General features: G+C 47.8%; 1 protein-coding gene across 3 annotated transcripts in view; it reads left to right on the forward strand.

Moving 5' to 3' along the window:
* Positions 1-17,097, forward strand: part of LOC134434836 (autophagy-related protein 2 homolog B-like) — a 71,347-nt gene extending 54,250 nt beyond the window's left edge. For all 3 annotated transcript variants that reach the window (XM_063183461.1, XM_063183460.1, XM_063183459.1), the window contains 9 exons: positions 444-545; positions 1,504-1,582; positions 2,107-2,278; positions 4,094-4,163; positions 4,286-4,368; positions 4,511-4,632; positions 6,962-7,125; positions 8,025-8,168; positions 14,986-17,097. In XM_063183461.1, coding sequence (XP_063039531.1) covers positions 444-545; positions 1,504-1,582; positions 2,107-2,278; positions 4,094-4,163; positions 4,286-4,368; positions 4,511-4,632; positions 6,962-7,125; positions 8,025-8,168; positions 14,986-15,213 — 1,164 coding nt within the window. In that variant the 3' untranslated portion in view covers positions 15,214-17,097. The remainder of the gene's footprint in view (positions 1-443; positions 546-1,503; positions 1,583-2,106; positions 2,279-4,093; positions 4,164-4,285; positions 4,369-4,510; positions 4,633-6,961; positions 7,126-8,024; positions 8,169-14,985) is intronic.
* The last annotated feature ends 1,999 nt before the right edge of the window (positions 17,098-19,096 follow it).

Here is a 19,096-nt window from a genome sequence, read left to right on the forward strand (position 1 = left end):
CATATTTTGTAACGAGACGTGATTAGAGAAGACGCCGGCAAATTACACTTACTCATTCTCCATTCATGTACTGCTAAGTGTATTGCCGTCTTTGACATCTTCCACTAGCCTATTAAAAAACAGTGGCGCGTGATCACTAAATTTAAGCAGCAGAACTGCGCTAGAGTAAAAAAAGATGTACGCTGTCTTCTTCAGCATCTTTATTTGATAATGCTCGGCCCCTCGCGGCCCACAAGTGCGAGGTTGAAACTTTTCCACGGACCTCGGGTTTCTGAGCACGGCCCAGCTTTGGGCCGCGGCCCTATGGTTAAGAATCCCTACTGTAGGTGATGGTGAGGCTAAATACAATGTGTGTGTGTGTGTGTGTGTGTGTGTGTGTGTGTGTGTGTGTGTGTGTGTGTGTGTGTGTGTGTGTGTGTGTGTGTGTGTGTGTGTGTGTGCAGGTGACGGTGCGTGCGGTGCATGTCTCGGTGGCAGCTGATGAGTCTCCTGACGAGTGTTGCCTGCGCGTCTCTCTCATGCCACTACGACTCAACATTGATCAGGTCAGCAGCACGCGCACACACACACACACACACACACACACACACACACACACACACACACACACACACACACACACACACACACACACACACACACACTCTCTCTCTCTCTCTCTCCCTCATGACACTACCCAGGTCAGCAGCACTCTCTGTCTCTCTGTCTCTGTCTCTGTCTCTGTCTCTGTCTCTCTCGCTCTCCCTCTCTCTCTCTCTAAGGACAATAGAACATTAACACATCTTCTCCCACTCTCGCTCTCTCTCTCTCTGAGTCAGTCCCTCTCTCTCTCTCTCATTCTAAATGTAGAACTACGATCTCTATTCTAAATTCAATCATATCCATTCCATGTCACATGTCATTCTCTGTTAACTAGAGCTGCAGTATTTTCTTCAGATGATCCAGTATTGTTGAACCTCATTTAACTCATTGGCTGCCAGCAATTTTCATAAGCCTTTAATAGCAACATTGAATGGAAAGCAGTACTATAGACATCCATCAGTAAAGGCCTCCTGGTTGTGTGACATGTGCTGTATCTCATATCAAGTCAAGTCAAGTCAGCTTTTATTGTCAATTTCTTCATATGCACAGGTCATACAAGAAAATTGCAATTACGTTTCTGTCTTATACTATGAAAGGACATAGACATACACGGGACTGACATTTACAGACATCAAAGTGCAAGACAGGACAAGTAACAGTGATGGCCCAATACCAGTAAAGTGATGAAGTAATATGGCGCTCATGCTGAAAATTTTCCCTCGATCGCTACGCACTTAAGTCCTCAGTGCAGTGTGGGCACTATTCACTATATGTCAGTGCACTGACACAAGTACACCATTTGAGACACAGAAATAGTATTGCGGGAGCTTCCTGAAGACTACTTGTATAAAGTGTGTGTGTGTGTGTGTGTGTGTGTGTGTGTGTGTGTGTGTGTGTGTGCGTGCGCGTGCGTGTGTTCAGGACGCTCTGTTCTTCCTGAGGGATTTCTTCAGCAGTTTAGCAGCTGAGGTGGAACTCTTCTCTCCTCCAGACCACCATGGTAACACACACACACACACACACACACACACACACACACACACACACACACACACACACATTCACACATGCACGCACACACTCACTACATAATAAAGAAAACATACATACACACACGCTCACACACACTTAACAACACACACACACACACACACACACACACACACACACACACACACACACACACACACACACACACACACACAATGCACGCACACACTCACTACATAATAAAGAAAACATACACACACACACACTTAACAACACACACACACACACACACACACACACACACACACACACACACACACACACACACACACACACACACACACACACACACACACACACACACACATTTCGACACACATACATCTTAACACACATTCTTGCTCTAGCTGTCACAATGTCTGTCTGTCTGTCTGTCTGTCTGTCTGTGTGTGTGTGTGTGTGTGTGTGTGTGTGTGTGTGTGTGTGTGTGTGTGTGTGTGTGTGTGTGTGTGTGTGTGTGCGCGCGCATTGCAGCCTTGTGTGTGTCCATGAAGAGGACGGCTGGTTCAGAGTCATCCAGCAGTCATGACCCCGCCCCCATCATCTCCACAGCCAACCAGAATGGCCGCAGTGAGCAGGAGCATACCCCCCTTGGTGAAAAAGAACACGCCCCATCTTCCTTCAGTGACCAACCAATCTTTTTCAGGTTCAATATTATTCAATATTATATCAACATTATTATTATTATTACATTGTGCAGGAAATGGTCAAAAAAGGTACTGCAACTATGCTGCTCATTGAAACTGGGCTGCCTATTGCCAAAGTTGATTTTTACATGAAAGTTTACTAAGTAATAAACAAATATATCCTAGTATGGTCCAAGTAGAGTCATTTTTGCAGCTAAAAATGGCTATTTTTGGAAATTCAAAATGGTGGACCATAGAGAAGATCCCCCTTTTCATGTATGAAATGTGCATTTTTTCCAGTCATAATGAATACTTAAAATTTGATGGTGGTGGTAAGTATTCATGAAAAAAGGTGACATTAGTGAATGGGAAGCATACATTCTGGAAATAAACAACTAAAAATCTCACACAGTGTCCCTTTAAGTATAAGAGTAAACAGACAAGCTCATTTAGTCCTATCACACAAACTCTCATGTAAAGTAGTTACCCAAACCCACGCACACAAAAGAGCTTTTTAAAGTCCTTTTTGTACAATAGCATTGTTTTTCATGACTGCTATCTCATTCTGTTTTGGTGTTCTAAATAAAAGATATTTACTGGTTTTGTCGCCTAAGATGGAAATTGCGCCTGGTAGGTCGGAGGTGTTACGTTACGTTATCTTCATGGTGCAACCCGTATTTTTGTAGTCGTCCGTAAACTCGAACGTAGGCACAATTTACTTGCCTGGCTCTTGCCCGACCTGTAGTTCCGCACAGCTTTGTGAGCTCCACTACTAGGTCTGGGAGCGTGTAGCAGGATTCCATTTCTCCAGTCAAAAAAATAATCGCAGCATTTATTGCTTCAATATCAGCAAATTCCTTCAAAAACGTTTTCTGTTGATCTCTAAAGCATTAATATAGTCTATGATATGTCCTGTGACTCCTCAATGCGAGCAGCCATTGATATTGATGCAATAAATGCTCAGCATTATTTTTTGCGTCCAGAAATTGAATTCTGCCACATGCTCCCAGACCGATGTGTGTGTTTGGAGTGCCACCAGGGGGCTCCAGAGCACACACAGAGGTCTGGCTAGAACCAGGCTAACAATTTACCCTCACCGTAGCCTATGTTGGAACTTACGATCAGCTGCTGGTACAACCCACTGCTGGGCCGTAGGTAGAGTGAGCAGCCGCTGGGAAACATCTCTGCATCTTTTGCGCCATAGTTAAGGCAAAGTTTACCACAGAGGCAGCTCTAAACATTGCACCTGTTCACTGGAATTCGGCCAGAGTAAAGACACAAAAACCAGGTACCACAAAGACACAAAAAAGGAGTACCACAAACATAATTGTATGACTTTGGTTCCCATGAACTGACGTACATTACAATTGAAAAGTCATGAGTCACAGTCTAGCGATCTAGCAAAGATTTCTAAAGGGAAAAATAACGATTTAGCCACATAAGTGATTGTTTAGCTCGTCATATGTTTTTAAAACGAAGCATGTAGACCTACCCACCTAGTGAGAGCTTAAAATCTCAAACGAACCATAGTACATATCTGTAGTTGTTGCACAGAATATAATGTATAATTGTTACAAAAAACATCGATATTGATCTAGATTACTGGCAATCAACACCAACAATCTGAAAACATCTCTGTAATTTATGTATTTAGTCGTTAATATTGTGTGTGTGTGTGTGTGTGTGTGTGTGTGTGTGTGTGTCGTTAATGTTGTGTGTGTGTGTGTGTGTGTGTGTGTGTGTGTGTGTGTGTGTGTGTGTGTGTGTGTGTGTGTGTGTGTGTGTGTGTGTGTGTGTGTGTGTGTGTGTGTGTGTGTGTGTGTTTTATTCTCCAGAGAGTTTCGTTTCACTTCCGATGTTCCGATCCGACTTGATTACCATGGCAAACACGTCGCCATGGAGCAGGTAACTAAGCAACACAACACGACAGTTGGACCCTTGAAGTGGAATCGGTCGATGGATTTTCTCTGCAACACTTCTCCACTGTGTGTGCGTATGCGTGTTTGTGTGTGTGTGTGTGGGAACAGGGTACGTTTGCTGGTATTCTGATGGGCCTTGCACAGCTGAACTGCTCCGAACTAACCTTACGCAGACTCTGCTACAGACAGGGGTAATGTCGCACACACACACACACACACACACACACACACACACACACACACACACACACACACATGCTCATTAAGTTGAAAATTATTAGTCCCCCTTGTGAAATTAGACTGTGTGTGTGTGTGTGTGTGTGTATGTTACAGGTTGCTAGGTGTTGATCGTTTGGTCTCCTATGCGCTACATGAGTGGATTTCGGACATCAAGCGGAATCAGCTGCCTGGACTGCTGGGGGGAGTGGGGCCCATACACTCACTGCTGCAGCTCGGTCAGTGTGTGTGTGCGTGTGTGTGTGTGTGTGTGTAACGGAGGCTAACCAGCAGAGTTGGCGTGGAACGTTAGTAAACCTCCCTCCCAAAGCCTCATACCGTATCGATGCCGTTGGGCTTGGGGACTGGTCTCTTGGTCCAGCAGTATCGTACTGTGTCTCCCATTGCCGGACCGTTGTAGTTGACGAGGTGGCAAGTTCGATCCCTGAGGGGACGAACAGGTGCAAGATGACCTCCGTCACATGTGTGTGTGTGTGTGTGTGTGTGTGTGTGTGTGTGTGTGTGTGATCTTAAGTCACCTAAAACTGGACAGGTTCCATCTGATTTAAAGTCAGAAAATGAGAAAAAAATGCTTGTGTGTCTTAATTCATTGACTGCCATTGACAAAGTCCACCGTCTTTTCGAATTGTGACACAACGTGCCATTGACGGAATCTACCGTCAATTACGTTTTTTGCAGCTATGCTTTGGTGGACGTCTCTCCTATCATGTGTAGAAATGTCAGACCTCTATGCATGTAGGAACCGATCCTGTAAGTGCCACTAGGTGGCAGAAGTGTCCTTTTGGATGAGCACAGGGCAAAGGAGGAGCAAATTTGTCCAGAAGAAATTTCATCCCTACCCACAACTCCCACAATGTAGTTTGTTAGTTTGCTATCAACATGCTCAATCAGATGATCTGCAGTCGTTTCATTTTGGATAGCCTATGTGATCAGCCTACACAGTATCAGGAGGATGCTCACAAGAGATCAGCTCAGTTTATAACTTGTCTGACAGAAAGTTAGCTATCTCTAGCTAGCTCAAAATCGCTAACAACTAACCCTAAATAATAGAGTCTCAGTTAGCCAACTATTTTAAAAAAATCATTCTACAGTTACTGTTTTATAGATCTATACTAGAGATGCACCGGATCCTGATTTTTAGGATCCTGCCGGATACCGGATCCACTGCTTAAGATCCTGCCGGATCCGGAACCGGATACCGGATCCTACGAAAGGGTCGAAACACATAGCCAACTCGCACACGTGGGCCCTTTTTATTACGTTGGCGCAAACTATTTTTAAGATTCATTGGCTTACTGCCACACTGCCTTCAACGGCCACTTCCAAAGGGCTTTCACTCCATGCAGCGATTGGGGTTGTGAAAGACTGACTGAAAAGCCTAGGCTACGTAAAAAGTAGAGATGCCCCAGATCCTGATTTTTAGGTAACTGCCGGATACCGGATCCACGGCTTAAGATCCTGCCGGATCCGGATAGTCTGAAAAACCCCTATTATCCTGCAGGATCCGGAACCGGATCTTGGATCCTGTACATCTCTAATCTATACAGTATGATCAGCTTACTGAATCATCAGAAAGATAGGGGGTACGCAGATTATTTGATCAGAGTAGTAGCCTGGCCTACTGGTGAGATTCATTCACCTCTATTTGGAAAGCATGCTGTTAGTGACAGACTAGCTAGCATCATTATCCAATCGGCTTGTGTAATTATTTTGAATATGTGATCAGTACTTTATCAGAGGAAAATGCATTGAACAATATCAGACGCAATCACATAGCATTAGAAACATGATGACAGTAAACATCCATCTGCAGACAGTAAGACACTGTCTGCTGCTGCCATCACTGCTCCAGCAGGCTGGGTTGCCTCTCTCTCACTGCCATAAAGCAAGAAGAGGGACCATTACGTGTTAGAAAGTAATTTCAGAGTCCACTCTGCACCCGCACACCAACGCAACGGTCTAGACTTTAAATGACGTTTTCTCAGCTTTTAGGCGAGAAAGTCAGCATTTTGGCGAGTTCCACTTGTGTTCAACAGCTGATTATGAAAGAATGGAAAGGGGTAGAGACAAACTTTTTTTTTTTCTGATGACAGTTGAGAGTCTAACCTGTGTTTTGATAGGGGTGGTGTTCATATAGACATAGAACTCATTTTTCTGTAGGCCTTGAAAAATCGCCCAAAATACTGAAAAACCTCTGGCAATCAGGGTTACTCTCTTATGAAAATGACTGGCAGCCAATGAGTTAAGCACTAAAGATTCTGCGTGTCAATCTGTGGGTGATTATTAAGTGTGTGTGTGTGTGTGTGTGTGTGTGTGTGTGTGTGTGTGTGTGTGTGTGTGTGTGTGTGTGTGTGTGTGTGTGTGTAACACAGGACTGTCACGACCTGTCCTTGTTGTTTAGTAATGTGTGTGTGTGTGTGTGTGTGTGTGTGTGTGTGTGTGTGTGTGTGTGTGTGTGTGCGTGCGTGCGTGCGTGCGTGCGTGCGTGCGTGCGTGCGTGCGTGCGTGCGTGCGTGCGTGCGTGCGTGCGTGTGTGTGTCTGTTTAGCTCAAGGTTGTCGTGACCTCTTCTGGCTGCCTATCCAGCAATACCGTGTCTCTGGCCTTGACGGTCGAATCGTACGTGGTGTTCAGAGAGGCTCCGCCTCCTTCGGAACCTCCACTGCCATGGCAACACTCGAGCTGACCAATCGGATGCTGAGGACCATCCAGGTAGCGATTGCCCACTCTCACCCCCAACCTAAGATGCTGTTTCCACGTAGCCTGCTATTTTTTAAAACGCATTGGTTTTGCCCTTCTGTCTCCACATAGCCAGAGTTTTAAAATCCACATGTCAAATATCCAGCTTTAAAAATATCCCAATTACGGGGCTAAAATGCACATGTTACAATGGAGATTTTATTTTTATCCACCTGTTGTGTTTCCAGCTAAGCAGGAGAAAAAAGTACACACATATGAAAATATCCTGCTACGTGGAAACAGCACCTAACTCACACACACACACACCAGAGTCCTGCACAGGTTCATTTTTTGAGATGGCCATACCGCACAGTACAGCAGCACACCCCCCTGCAAACGTGTGATTATATCAAAGTTATGTCCGTTATTGCCCGGACTTGATAACATGCTGCCCGTTAGCCACACACCACCAGTTTCTGGCTATCATATGTGAGCTGCATATCAGAGTGTTGTCTTTGTCAGCTATCAAATCGAATTATCTCCAGATGTCAGACTTTGCCCTGGACAAGTCATTGTTATTATCTTATAGTATTTGTTAATATTTTATGGGACAATGACATGACACCAATAATAATAACGCCATAATGTAGCACACACACCTCCAGCCTCACTGTGTTCTTGCAGGTTGTGTGTGTGTGAGTGTGTAGGCTGCTGTAATCTACGAAAGATGCTATAAACGAGAGAGAGAGAGAGAGAGAGAGTGTGTGTGTGTGTGTGTGTATGTGTGTGGGTGTGTGTGTGTGAGTCTGTGAGTCTGTGTGTAGGCGTTGGTAGGCTGATGGTAGGCTGTTTCCTATGATATTAAAAGGTGTGTGTGTGTGTGTGTGTGTGTGTGTGTGTGTGTGTGTGTGTGTGTGTGTGTGTGTCTTCAGGCTGCAGCAGAGACGGCCTATGACATGGTGTCTGTGGGAGGGAGTGGAGGTGGAGAGCTGAAGCGCTATTCTCGTCACCGATTGGCTCAGCAGCCGGTCGACCTGCGAGAGGGCGTGGCCAAAGCATACAGTGTCGTTAAAGAGGTACACACACACACACACATGCACACCCACATACACACATACACACACACACACACACACACACATGCATAACAACAACAACATCTCATAGTGAACATATTGATGTTTTGTGGGTTTTCTATACAGCTCTCCTTGTGTTTGATTTGACATGAAATGCAGTGTTTTTAGGTGTAAATCTAGGCCAGAAGAAGTCATGCATTGCTATTTAAAGTGTGAACAATCATCCTTAAATTCCACTGTCACGAGTCTGCTCCATGCGCCACTAATTGGGTAACTTTCCACCACATACTGCCAGCTGTCACGCCTTCTCACACTCCAACTCTCAATCACACTCTAACTCTCTATCACCCTCTAGCCAATCAGGAAGCTCAATTGATCAGTGCTCATTAACTCTGCCACCTGTTCCTTGTCACCTGCTGCCTTTTGTGTGAGTATTTAAACCCAGGTCTCCACACACTCAGTGTCAGTTCGTCTGTGAAGCAACACTGTTCCTGCTGGCCGACTACTTTGAAGACTGATCTCTGCTACTGAACCTTGCCTGACCTGACCACGAATTCTCTCCTGCCCCGGATCTTGACCTGCCTTCATCCAGCGATTCTCCAACTACGTCTTACTCCCGAACTCTGAACACAGAACTCTTCTCCCCTCCCCTTTTCCCTTCAATAAAGGAACACTTGGTGTTCGTGACTCGCATCTGGTTGTCCTGCCTCGTACCTGACAGTACGAACTGACCATCATGCAACCAGCGCACGAACCCAATGCCATGGACCGTCTTGAACGTGCTGAGGGAGAAGTCACCCGATTGACAGGCGACATCGCGTCCTTGATCCAGCTAGGCCACCAGCACCAACAGCAACTCCAGCAACAACAACAGCAGCTGACCCAGGTGATAGAGAAACTCACGAGCCTGACAACCCCGTCTTCTCCGCCCCAACCAGAACCCAATGCTGCACCATCCGATGCTCCAGCTCCAGTTGAAACATCACCTTCTCCAAATGCTCCAGAACCCAAGATCGGGAACCCTGAAAGATTTGATGGCGACCCAAAACAGGTGCGAGCATTCCTGACAAGCTGTAGGGTCCAATTCTCACTGCAACCCCGGACCTTTGCAACAGAGGGAGCGAGAGTTGGATATGTAATCACCCACCTGACCGGTCGAGCTCGGCTCTGGGGAGCAGCTGAGTTTGAGAGGAAAACCCCAGCCTGTGCCACTTTCGAAGCGTTTGCTGCTGAGATGACTAAGGTGTTTGACCTGGGCTCTTCGAGTTCTGAAGCATCCCGTGAGCTCCTGACCATGCGTCAAGGCAACCGAACCGTGGCAGACTACTCAATCGACTTCAGAACCCAGGTGAACCGCAGCCCTTGGAACATGGCAGCTGTGGTGGATGCCTTCTATCAGAGCCTGGCGGATTACATCAAGGATGAGCTTGTCTCCCACGATCTTCCCAGCACCCTGGATGCCGCCATTGACCTCGCAGCCCGCATTGACCGCCGGATTCAGACCCGAAGACGAGAGAGAGGACGCCAGAACCAGTCAGCCACCCGTGGTCGCAGCACTCCTTCTGCCTTCCTGCCTTCCACAGTCACTCCTCAGTCTAGCCAGCCCGAGCCCATGGAGATAGGCCGAGCCACCCTCACTCCTGAAGAGCGTCAGCGGCGCTTCACTTCCAACCTGTGCCTATACTGTGGAGGTGAGAACCACAGAGTTGCTTCCTGCCCAGCAAAAGCCAGAGCTCATCAGGTGTAGGGGAGATCCGGGTGAGCTCAACACGTCTCCAGCCTCCCCCCATTCGTAAGCCCATGCTCCAGCTCCGCCTCCTGCTAACCAACACTACCCATACATTGTCCGCCCTTGTCGATTCCGGAGCAGAGGCCAACATCATGGATACAGAACTTGCCCGGCAACTGGGCGTGGGACGCCACAACTTATCCCCACCTGTTCCCGCACGTGCCCTGGACGGACACCCACTCGGCATGGTGACCCACGTTTCAGCCCCTGTAACCATGCTTCTGTCTGGAAATCACCGGGAGTCCATCCAGTTCTACCTTCTACATTCACCAGGTCAACCTCTCATTCTGGGCTATCCTTGGCTGCGCCAACACAACCCCCAACTCGACTGGGAGACTGGAGTGATACGAGAATGGGGAAGGAGATGCCACCAGACTTGCTTGAAGGATGCTGTCTTGCCCACCAACCCCAAGCCTGCCAGCCCTGTCCCTGACATTCCCAATGTTCCTGCTTGCTATCACAGTCTCCGAGAAGTTTTCAATAAGTCCAAAGCCACCTCTCTGCCTCCTCACCGGCCATATGACTGCGCCATTGACCTTCTGCCCAGCACCGCACCACCTAAGGGTCGTCTATACTCCTTGTCAGCACCAGAGAGAAAGGCAATGGATGACTACATTACTGACTCCCTAGCTGCCGGGATAATCCGCCCATCATCCTCACCTGCTGGAGCTGGATTCTTCTTTGTTGGCAAGAAGGACGGCTCACTCCGCCCATGCATAGATTACCGTGGATTGAATGACATAACAGTCAAAAACCGTTACCCCCTGCCACTCATGTCTTCTGCCTTTGAGCTCCTCCAGGGTGCCACAGTGTTCACTAAGCTGGACCTTAGGAACGCTTATCATCTGGTGCGCATGAGGGACGGCGATGAGTGGAAGACGGCATTCAATACACCAACCGGACACTATGAGTACCTGGTCATGCCTTTCGGCCTCACTAACGCCCCCGCAGTCTTCCAAACCCTGGTGAATGACATCCTGCGAGACATGCTCAATGTTTTTGTATTTGTTTATTTAGATGACATCTTGATTTTTTCTAAAACCATGTCAGAACACATCGGTCACGTCCACCAAGTCCTGCAGCGTCTCCTTGAAAACTCACTTTTTGTCAAGGCGGAGAAATGTGAGTTCCATGCCAGATCCATGTCATTCCTAGGATACATTGTGGCAGAGGGGAGCATTCAGATGGACCCTGAAAAGGTGACTGCAGTCGCATCCTGGCCTGTACCAGAGAATCGGAAAAAGTTGCAACAATTTTTAGGTTTTGCCAACTTTTACAGGAGATTCGTCCGAAATTACAGTGCAGTCGCATCTCCCCTAACTGCTCTCACCAGCACTAAGGTGCAGTTCAGGTGGAATCCAGCAGCCGACAAGGCATTCGAGACACTAAAGACACGCTTCACTTCTGCCCCCATCCTCCAAATGCCTGACCCTGACCGACAGTTTGTGGTGGAAGTGGATGCATCTGATGTGGGGATCGGGGCAATACTTTCCCAGCGTGCAGCATCAGATGGAAAGCTACATCCATGTGCCTTCTTTTCTCGCAGGCTGTCCCCAGCGGAACAAAATTATGACATTGGCAACCGTGAGCTGCTGGCTGTGAAACTTGCTCTGGAGGAATGGCGTCACTGGCTTGAGGGCTCAACTGTTCCATTTCTTGTCTGGACGGATCACAAGAACCTGGAATATATCCGAACAGCCAGGAGGCTGAACTCACGTCAGTCCCGGTGGTCCCTCTTTTTCACACGGTTCAATTTCATCCTCTCTTACCGGCCTGGATCACGCAACGTCAAGCCTGATGCACTCTCCCGTATGTTCCAGAAGGCCGAAGCACCAGTAGAGGACCCCAAGCCCATTCTCCCAAACTCCTGTGTAGTTGCTGCTCTGACCTGGGGCATTGAGGAGCAGGTTAAAGCAGCTGCCCGAGATCAGCCTGGCCCCAGCACTTGTCCCACGGACTGCCTATTTGTTCCAGGAAATCTGAGGTCTCAGGTGATCCAGTGGGGTCATAGCTCCCATCTTGCTTGCCATCCTGGTGTCTCACGCACCATTCGTCTGCTCTCCCAGCGATTCTGGTGGCCATCACTGATGAGAGATGTTCAAGACTTTGTGAGGGCCTGCCATACCTGTATTAGGAACAAGACCACCAACCGTCCCCCAGCTGGTTTACTGCAACCCCTGCCAGTTGCCCAAGCGACCCTGGTCACATATATCACTGGATTTTGTCACCGGGACTCCCTTCATCTGACGGAAACACTGTCATTCTCACAGTCGTGGACAGATTTAGCAAAATGGCCCACTTTGTCCCACTTCCGAAACTGCCCTCTGCCAAGGAAACTGCATTGGTAGTTCTGGATAAGGTCTTCCGGATTCATCACGGACTACCAAAAGATGTGGTATCTGACAGGGGTCCACAGTTTGCGTCTTCCTTCTGGAAGGAGTTCTGCCGACTGCTGGGGGCATCAGCGAGTCTCACATCGGGATTTCACCCCCAGTCTAACGGGCAATCTGAGCGGCTCAACCAAGAGCTGGAAAAATCCCTTCGCTGCATGGTTTCGCACAGCCCTCGATGTGGGCTCAACACCTGCTGTGGGTGGAATATGCCCACAATTCCCTCCCGAGTTCCGCCACTGGTCTGTCACCCTTCCACTGTGTCTTCGGCTATCAGCCGCCCCTGTTCGAAAGTCAAGAGAAAAACGCCTCCTGTCCATCTGCTGCGCTTGGCCTGTGCTCGACGTTGTCGCAGAAATCTGGTCCCGAGCACGCACTACCCTTCTCAAGTCTGTTGCCAGTTACACCATTGGGCCAACCGACGAAGAATTCCGGCTCCCCAATACCAAGTGGGCCAAAAGGTGTGGCTCTCGTCTCGGGACCTGCCACTTCGTGTGGAATCACGTAAGCTGGCGCCCCGTTACATTGGCCCGTTTTCCCATTCTGAAGGTGATCAACCCATCTGCTGTCCGGCTCCGACTCCCAGGTCTATGAAGGTTCACCCAACATTCCATGTCTCCAAACTTAAGCCGGTCCATGAAAGTCCTCTGGTTCCGAATGCTGCACCGCCGCCTCCTCCTCGCCTTGTTGAGGGGGGCCCAGTCTACACCGTGCATCGCCTGCTCAAATCCCGACGTCGAGGCAGGGGTCTCCAATACCTGGTAGATTGGGAGGGCTATGGTCCTGAGGAGCGGATGTGGGTTCCGGCTGGGAGGATTGTAGACCCCACCCTCATCTCTGACTTCCACCGTCTTCATCCTGACCAGCCCTCCATCCGGAGGGGCCGGCCGATCGGTCTGCCCAGGTCTGTCCAGCCTACTCCTGTACCTCCGCCTGTCCCTGACTCTGACTCTGAACCTGATTCTGTGCCTGCCCCCCGGCTCTGGCCCTGTACCTGTTCCTGTTTTGTCGGATGACGACTCCTCTGCTGATGGCGATGACGCCATGGACACGGACGGGTCTGAGAATTCTGACCCGCCCTCCGGTTTCCCCCTCCGCCCACCCTGTTTGATGTCTCTGTTCTTGGGACGTCTGGGGCCGTCCCTTGGGGGGGGGGTTCTGTCCACGAGTCTGCTCCATGCGCCACTAATTGGGTAACTTTCCACCACACATACTGCCAGCTGTCACGCCTTCTCACACTCCAACTCTCAATCACACTCTAACTCTCTATCACCCTCTAGCCAATCAGGAAGCTCAATTGATCAGTGCTCATTAACTCTGCCACCTGTTCCTTGTCACCTGCTGCCTTTTGTGTGAGTATTTAAACCCAGGTCTCCACACACTCAGTGTCAGTTCGTCTGTGAAGCAACACTGTTCCTGCTGGCCGACTACTTTGAAGACTGATCTCTGCTACTGAACCTTGCCTGACCTGACCACGAATTCTCTCCTGCCCCGGATCTTGACCTGCCTTCATCCAGCGATTCTCCAACTACGTCTTACTCCCGAACTCTGAACACAGAACTCTTCTCCCCTCCCCTTATCCCTTCAATAAAGGAACACTTGGTGTTCGTGACTCGCATCTGGTTGTCCTGCCTCGTACCTGACATGCACAGCTGGTCAATAAGAAACACCTATCAGTCACATGTTCCAATACTTTTGCTTATCTGCAAAATGAGTGGGTTCAAAGAAAGGGTGGAGTTGTTTCACACATCACAAATAATTTTAGCAGGAAATCAAATCATTCTGAGCTCTTTTCTCAAGGAAATGTTCCTTTCTGTTCCCATGCTTTTGGAAGGGTCTGATTCAAATATGGCAAATAGAACGGACTACCGCACAGTCCCGAGATGCATAAATACGTTTTTAATGTGACAACGTTTCGGACTGTCGGCCTTCCTCAGGTCACGGGAGTGTGCGGCACTTCTCTCCTCTTGCAAGTGTTTTACTGGTTGCCAGCACCTCCTTTTCTACTGTGCGTTTTGCACCTCCACTCATCAAATAGAACGGACTACGCCACCCCTTCCAATCAGGGGTCCGTATCTCGAAAGCGTCTTTGCTAACGACGGTAGCAACGTCCTTCGTAAGAGCGACTCAACTCTCTCTCAACAGTGACGGTCACCACTAAATCCAAGGGAACGGTAAGACGGTCTTAAGACGGTTAGCAACGACAAGAATCGAGAAACGGACCCCTGACTAGGATTGAAATCGGACCAGCTGTTTTTTATTATTATTATTCAGTGTTGATATGTAAATACTCCATTTCTAATCTGATGGAAAAACATCCAGGTATAGCATTCCCCAACGCTTTGTGGCTAGCGAAACACAGCTTGTCCCAACCCACAAAGACATAAACAACAAGGCCGCATACCTGTAAAACGAATTAGACAAGAAGACATTGTTACGTAGACTGCTCTTAGTTATTACGCTTACATTGAGCCATTGTTAATAATTGTAATAACAAGCATACATCTGCTGTATGTATGAAATCTAGAAGATTCTAACTTTCAAATGTAATGTATTTTGTTATGTTCTTCCCAATCGTGTGTGTGTGTGTGTGTGTGTGTGTGTGTGTGTCTGTGTGTGTGTGTGTGTGTGTGTGTAGGGTCTGACAGACACGGCTGTGGGCATCATTGTCACGGCGACGCGTGAGCACGAGCAGAGGGGCGTGTCCGGCGCTGTGGGCGGAGTCATACGAGAAATCCCTCCCGCTGTCGTCACGCCTATTGTCATAGCGACCGCCGCCACCGCACACGTACTAGAGGGCATGAGGAACCAGATACACCCACACACACGACAAGAGGAGGAGCAGAAGTGGAGACACGCAAACTGACATACACACACACATACACACACACACACACACACACACACACACACACACACACACACACACATGACAAGAGGAGGAACAGAAATGGAGACACGCAAACTGACACCAACACACACACACACACGCACGCGCGCACACACACACACACACACACACACACACACACACGGCAAGAGGAGGAACAGAAATGGAGACACGCAAACTGACACACACATTTAAACTAACACATACACACACACACACACACACAGACACACGGACACACGCGCACAGACTTGCGTGCACACACAAACACACACACAAACGCCAAGACGAGTAGCAGAAGAACAGACGCACAAACTGACACACACATTCCACTAACACGAAACACACACACACACACACACACACACACACACACACACACACACGGTTGAGCAGACACACGCTCACAGACTTGCGTACGGTCACACACACACACACACACACACACACACACACACACACACACACACACACACACACACACACACACACACACACACACACCCATTTCAGATGAGGGTGTTATTGGAGTCAGTTGCGCCGTAACATACTGTATTGTTGTGTGGCGACCCATGAAGTGACTACATCCATTTGTGCCGGACAGTGGCATAACAACTGCATTGCTCTGTGCTGCTGCTATAATGCAATGAAACCGTCCCAGCGCTCATCCACCAATCACGCTGCATGTTACTAGTGGATATCCTTAATCTTAGCCAATGGGATGTGATAATGTTGGGCCTAATACGAACAAATGTTAATCAATCAGACAGGAGAGCTCCTGATGTTAACAAATCAGATGTTAGAGATCCTGATGTTAACCAATTAGATTGCTTATTATGAATGTGCAAACATCTCTTTGCCAGCATTTCAGTCTTAAAGTGTGTGCGTGTGTGTGCGTGCGTTTGTGCGTGCGTGCGTGTGTGTGTGAGTGAGTGTGTGTGATAGAGAGAGAGAAAGACAGAGAGAGAGAAAATAATGATTTTTCTTGGTCTGTATGGTGACTGAACATACAGTATGTGATGTACGTGCGTGTGTAAATTAATGCGGTTTCTGCGTGCGTGTGTATTATGTTTTTTTGTTTTTTTTAATATGGTTTGATGGCAAAGCCAATGAAGCACACGGTGAAAATGCAGCCTGTTTGGATAAAACAAGTACTGCATAGTAGAACTACGGTACATACTGTAACACAAAGTCACAAACTCCTGTCTAGATATCACTGTAATACTGTACATAAAACACATGCACATACACACACACTCACACACGCACGCGCACACACACACACACACACACACACACACACACACACACACACACACACACACACACACACAGATGTACATGTGTGTATGGCATGTGGTGTACATAGCTGTACAGCTCCTTGTGAGACTACTCTACTATATATGATGCATGTGAACCAGTAAAGGGAATTAAAATATCCCATGTCATACAGAGTCCTTTCTGAATCCTTTTTGCTGCGTTTATAACCCTGAATAAAATGTGATTTTATTAAGGTGTGCATTATGGATTGTATTAAATATAATTATAGTGTTTAGTAGTTACATGGATTACAATATACCTCACAACATAATTCAACATTTTGAGTTGGATTAATCATATTTATAATCATGGAGCCTTGGACACACAGATCGCCATTGATAATAAACAGTACCAGAAAGTGAGCATGGAACACAAAGTGCATTGAAGATAAATGTAATTTATTTGAATTCATTAGTACCTCACCTTTGTGATGTAGTGGCTCTGTGTTAGTCTCTGGTGAAAAGAAAGCTGGTGCCCAGAATTATTTGAATGTACGTGAATCATGTCACCAACCGACTTCCGGTACCCTGGTTGTCACAACTGTTAATTCCAGGGCTCTGAGTAATTCTACGCCAAATAAACAAATCTACACACACTTGCGTATACAAACATTCTGAAAATATTATTGGGACATCCAAGAGAAAGGATTGAAATCTCATTTGAAGTGATAGTGGTACCCTTTCAAAGTTACAGACCATCAGTTTTGTTCATCCATTGTTTTTAGTTTTTTTTCTGGAAAGGCATGATCCCACATCTTCACAGCAATCCTTCCAAATTGACCAACATGTTTGTAGTCAATATAGGATCTTGGTATTTTGTTACTTAGATTAAAAGTTTTCAAAAAGAAGAGGTAATTTGTCCTTCAGGGAAAAGTGGTCTGTCCAATTCAGCAAAAATGATTAATCCAGGCTCCCAAAAAATGTCTTGGGGGCACCAGTAACTCCAGTCAAGTCAAAGTAATGCTCAAAGGTTCCACAGGCTGAGAACAATAAAACATCTAACCTTACATTGACAATTTATGGATATACAGTGTGTGGGTATACTATAGGTGCTGTGCTCAATCAGATGAATGACACTATGTTTATGTATGCTCCTATGTATAACTAGAATACACAAAAAGGAAAGGGGGAGCTTGCCTAGGGCACCAAATTTACTAGCACCGGCCCTGGGTGCAGCACGATTTGCATTGTGTCCTGTCTTGCATGATTACGCACACAGTCACTGTATCTCAAAGTCGAGGATCCTGGCCTTGCTAGGACGTAAAATGGCCAGTGATTGGATACTCTGCGGAGTTAACCAAAGAGTATCCAATTACGGGGCGTTTCACATCCTCGCAAGGCCAGGACCAGCAACGGTGCGGATGGCCCAGTCTGCATTGTACAGGCTGAGGAAGATTGTGCCTTTCAGCTGGGAGAGCTGCTGGCTCAAGGCAACAGAACGCTGGTGTCTGCCATGGCGGAAGTCATCACCACAAAAGCAGGCACTTCCCTTGGTAGTCAATGAGGGTAGTGTAAGGCAGGAGGAGGAGTTGGCCCCAGCCCCACGTGCGCCAACTCCTCCTCCCTTACACGACCCTCATCGACTACCAAGAGAAGTGAGGCCTCCTCCAGGGTTTTCCACATCTCCTCCAGGTTCTATTGCTCCGGCTCCTGTTTCTGCTCCGGCACCCTCTCCTTGAAAACAGCACTGCCTCCAGGCTCTCCTGCTCCTCCTCCTACCCTCACTCCAGATTCTCCTGCTCCTCCTCCTACCCTCACCAGCCTCTCCTGCTCCTCCTCCTACCCTCACCAGCCTCTCCTCCTCCTACCCTCACTCCATGCTCTCCTGCTCCTCCTCCTACCCTCACTCCATGCTCTCCTGCTCCTCCTCCTACCCTCACTCCAGATTCTCCTGCTCCGGCTCCTACCCTCACTCCAGATTCTCCTGCTCCTCCTCCTACCCTCACTCCATGCTCTCCTGCTCCTCCTCCTACCCTCACTCCAGATTCTCCTGCTCCGGCTCCTACCCTCACTCCAGATTCTCCTGCTCCTCCTCCTACCCTCACTCCAGCCTCTCCTGCTCCTTTCCTCTCCCGACTGTATTGCCTGCTCCTCCTCCTACCCTCACTCCAGATTCTCCTGCTCCTCCTCCTACCCTCACTCCAGATTCTCCTGCTCCTTTCCTCTCCCGGCTGTACTGCCTGCTCCCCAGTATCTGTGTCCACAGCCCTTCCATCTCCAGTGTTGCAGCATCCTGATGCCCTGAGGGACGTGACACAACAACCTCCTGGATCTTCCACAGCTGCCCACCCCAGGTTCTGGGTCCTGTTCCTGCACCTGGTCCTGATCCTAAACTAATAGTATAGGCTTTACAGCATATTGTTTGCTCGAATAAAATAAACGTTTTTATTTTAAAAGATGGCACAAATTCTTTTAGAGGCCCACTGTAATTTCCAGGAGTTCATTTCCAATTACATCCACATTCATTCCAAATTATTTTCATGAATGTTTACTACCATCATCAAGTGCTTGTACATGTACACTTTTCATGAAAGTGAAAG

Source organism: Engraulis encrasicolus, chromosome 19 (assembly GCF_034702125.1).
Source record: "Engraulis encrasicolus isolate BLACKSEA-1 chromosome 19, IST_EnEncr_1.0, whole genome shotgun sequence".
Classification (NCBI taxonomy): domain Eukaryota; kingdom Metazoa; phylum Chordata; class Actinopteri; order Clupeiformes; family Engraulidae; genus Engraulis; species Engraulis encrasicolus.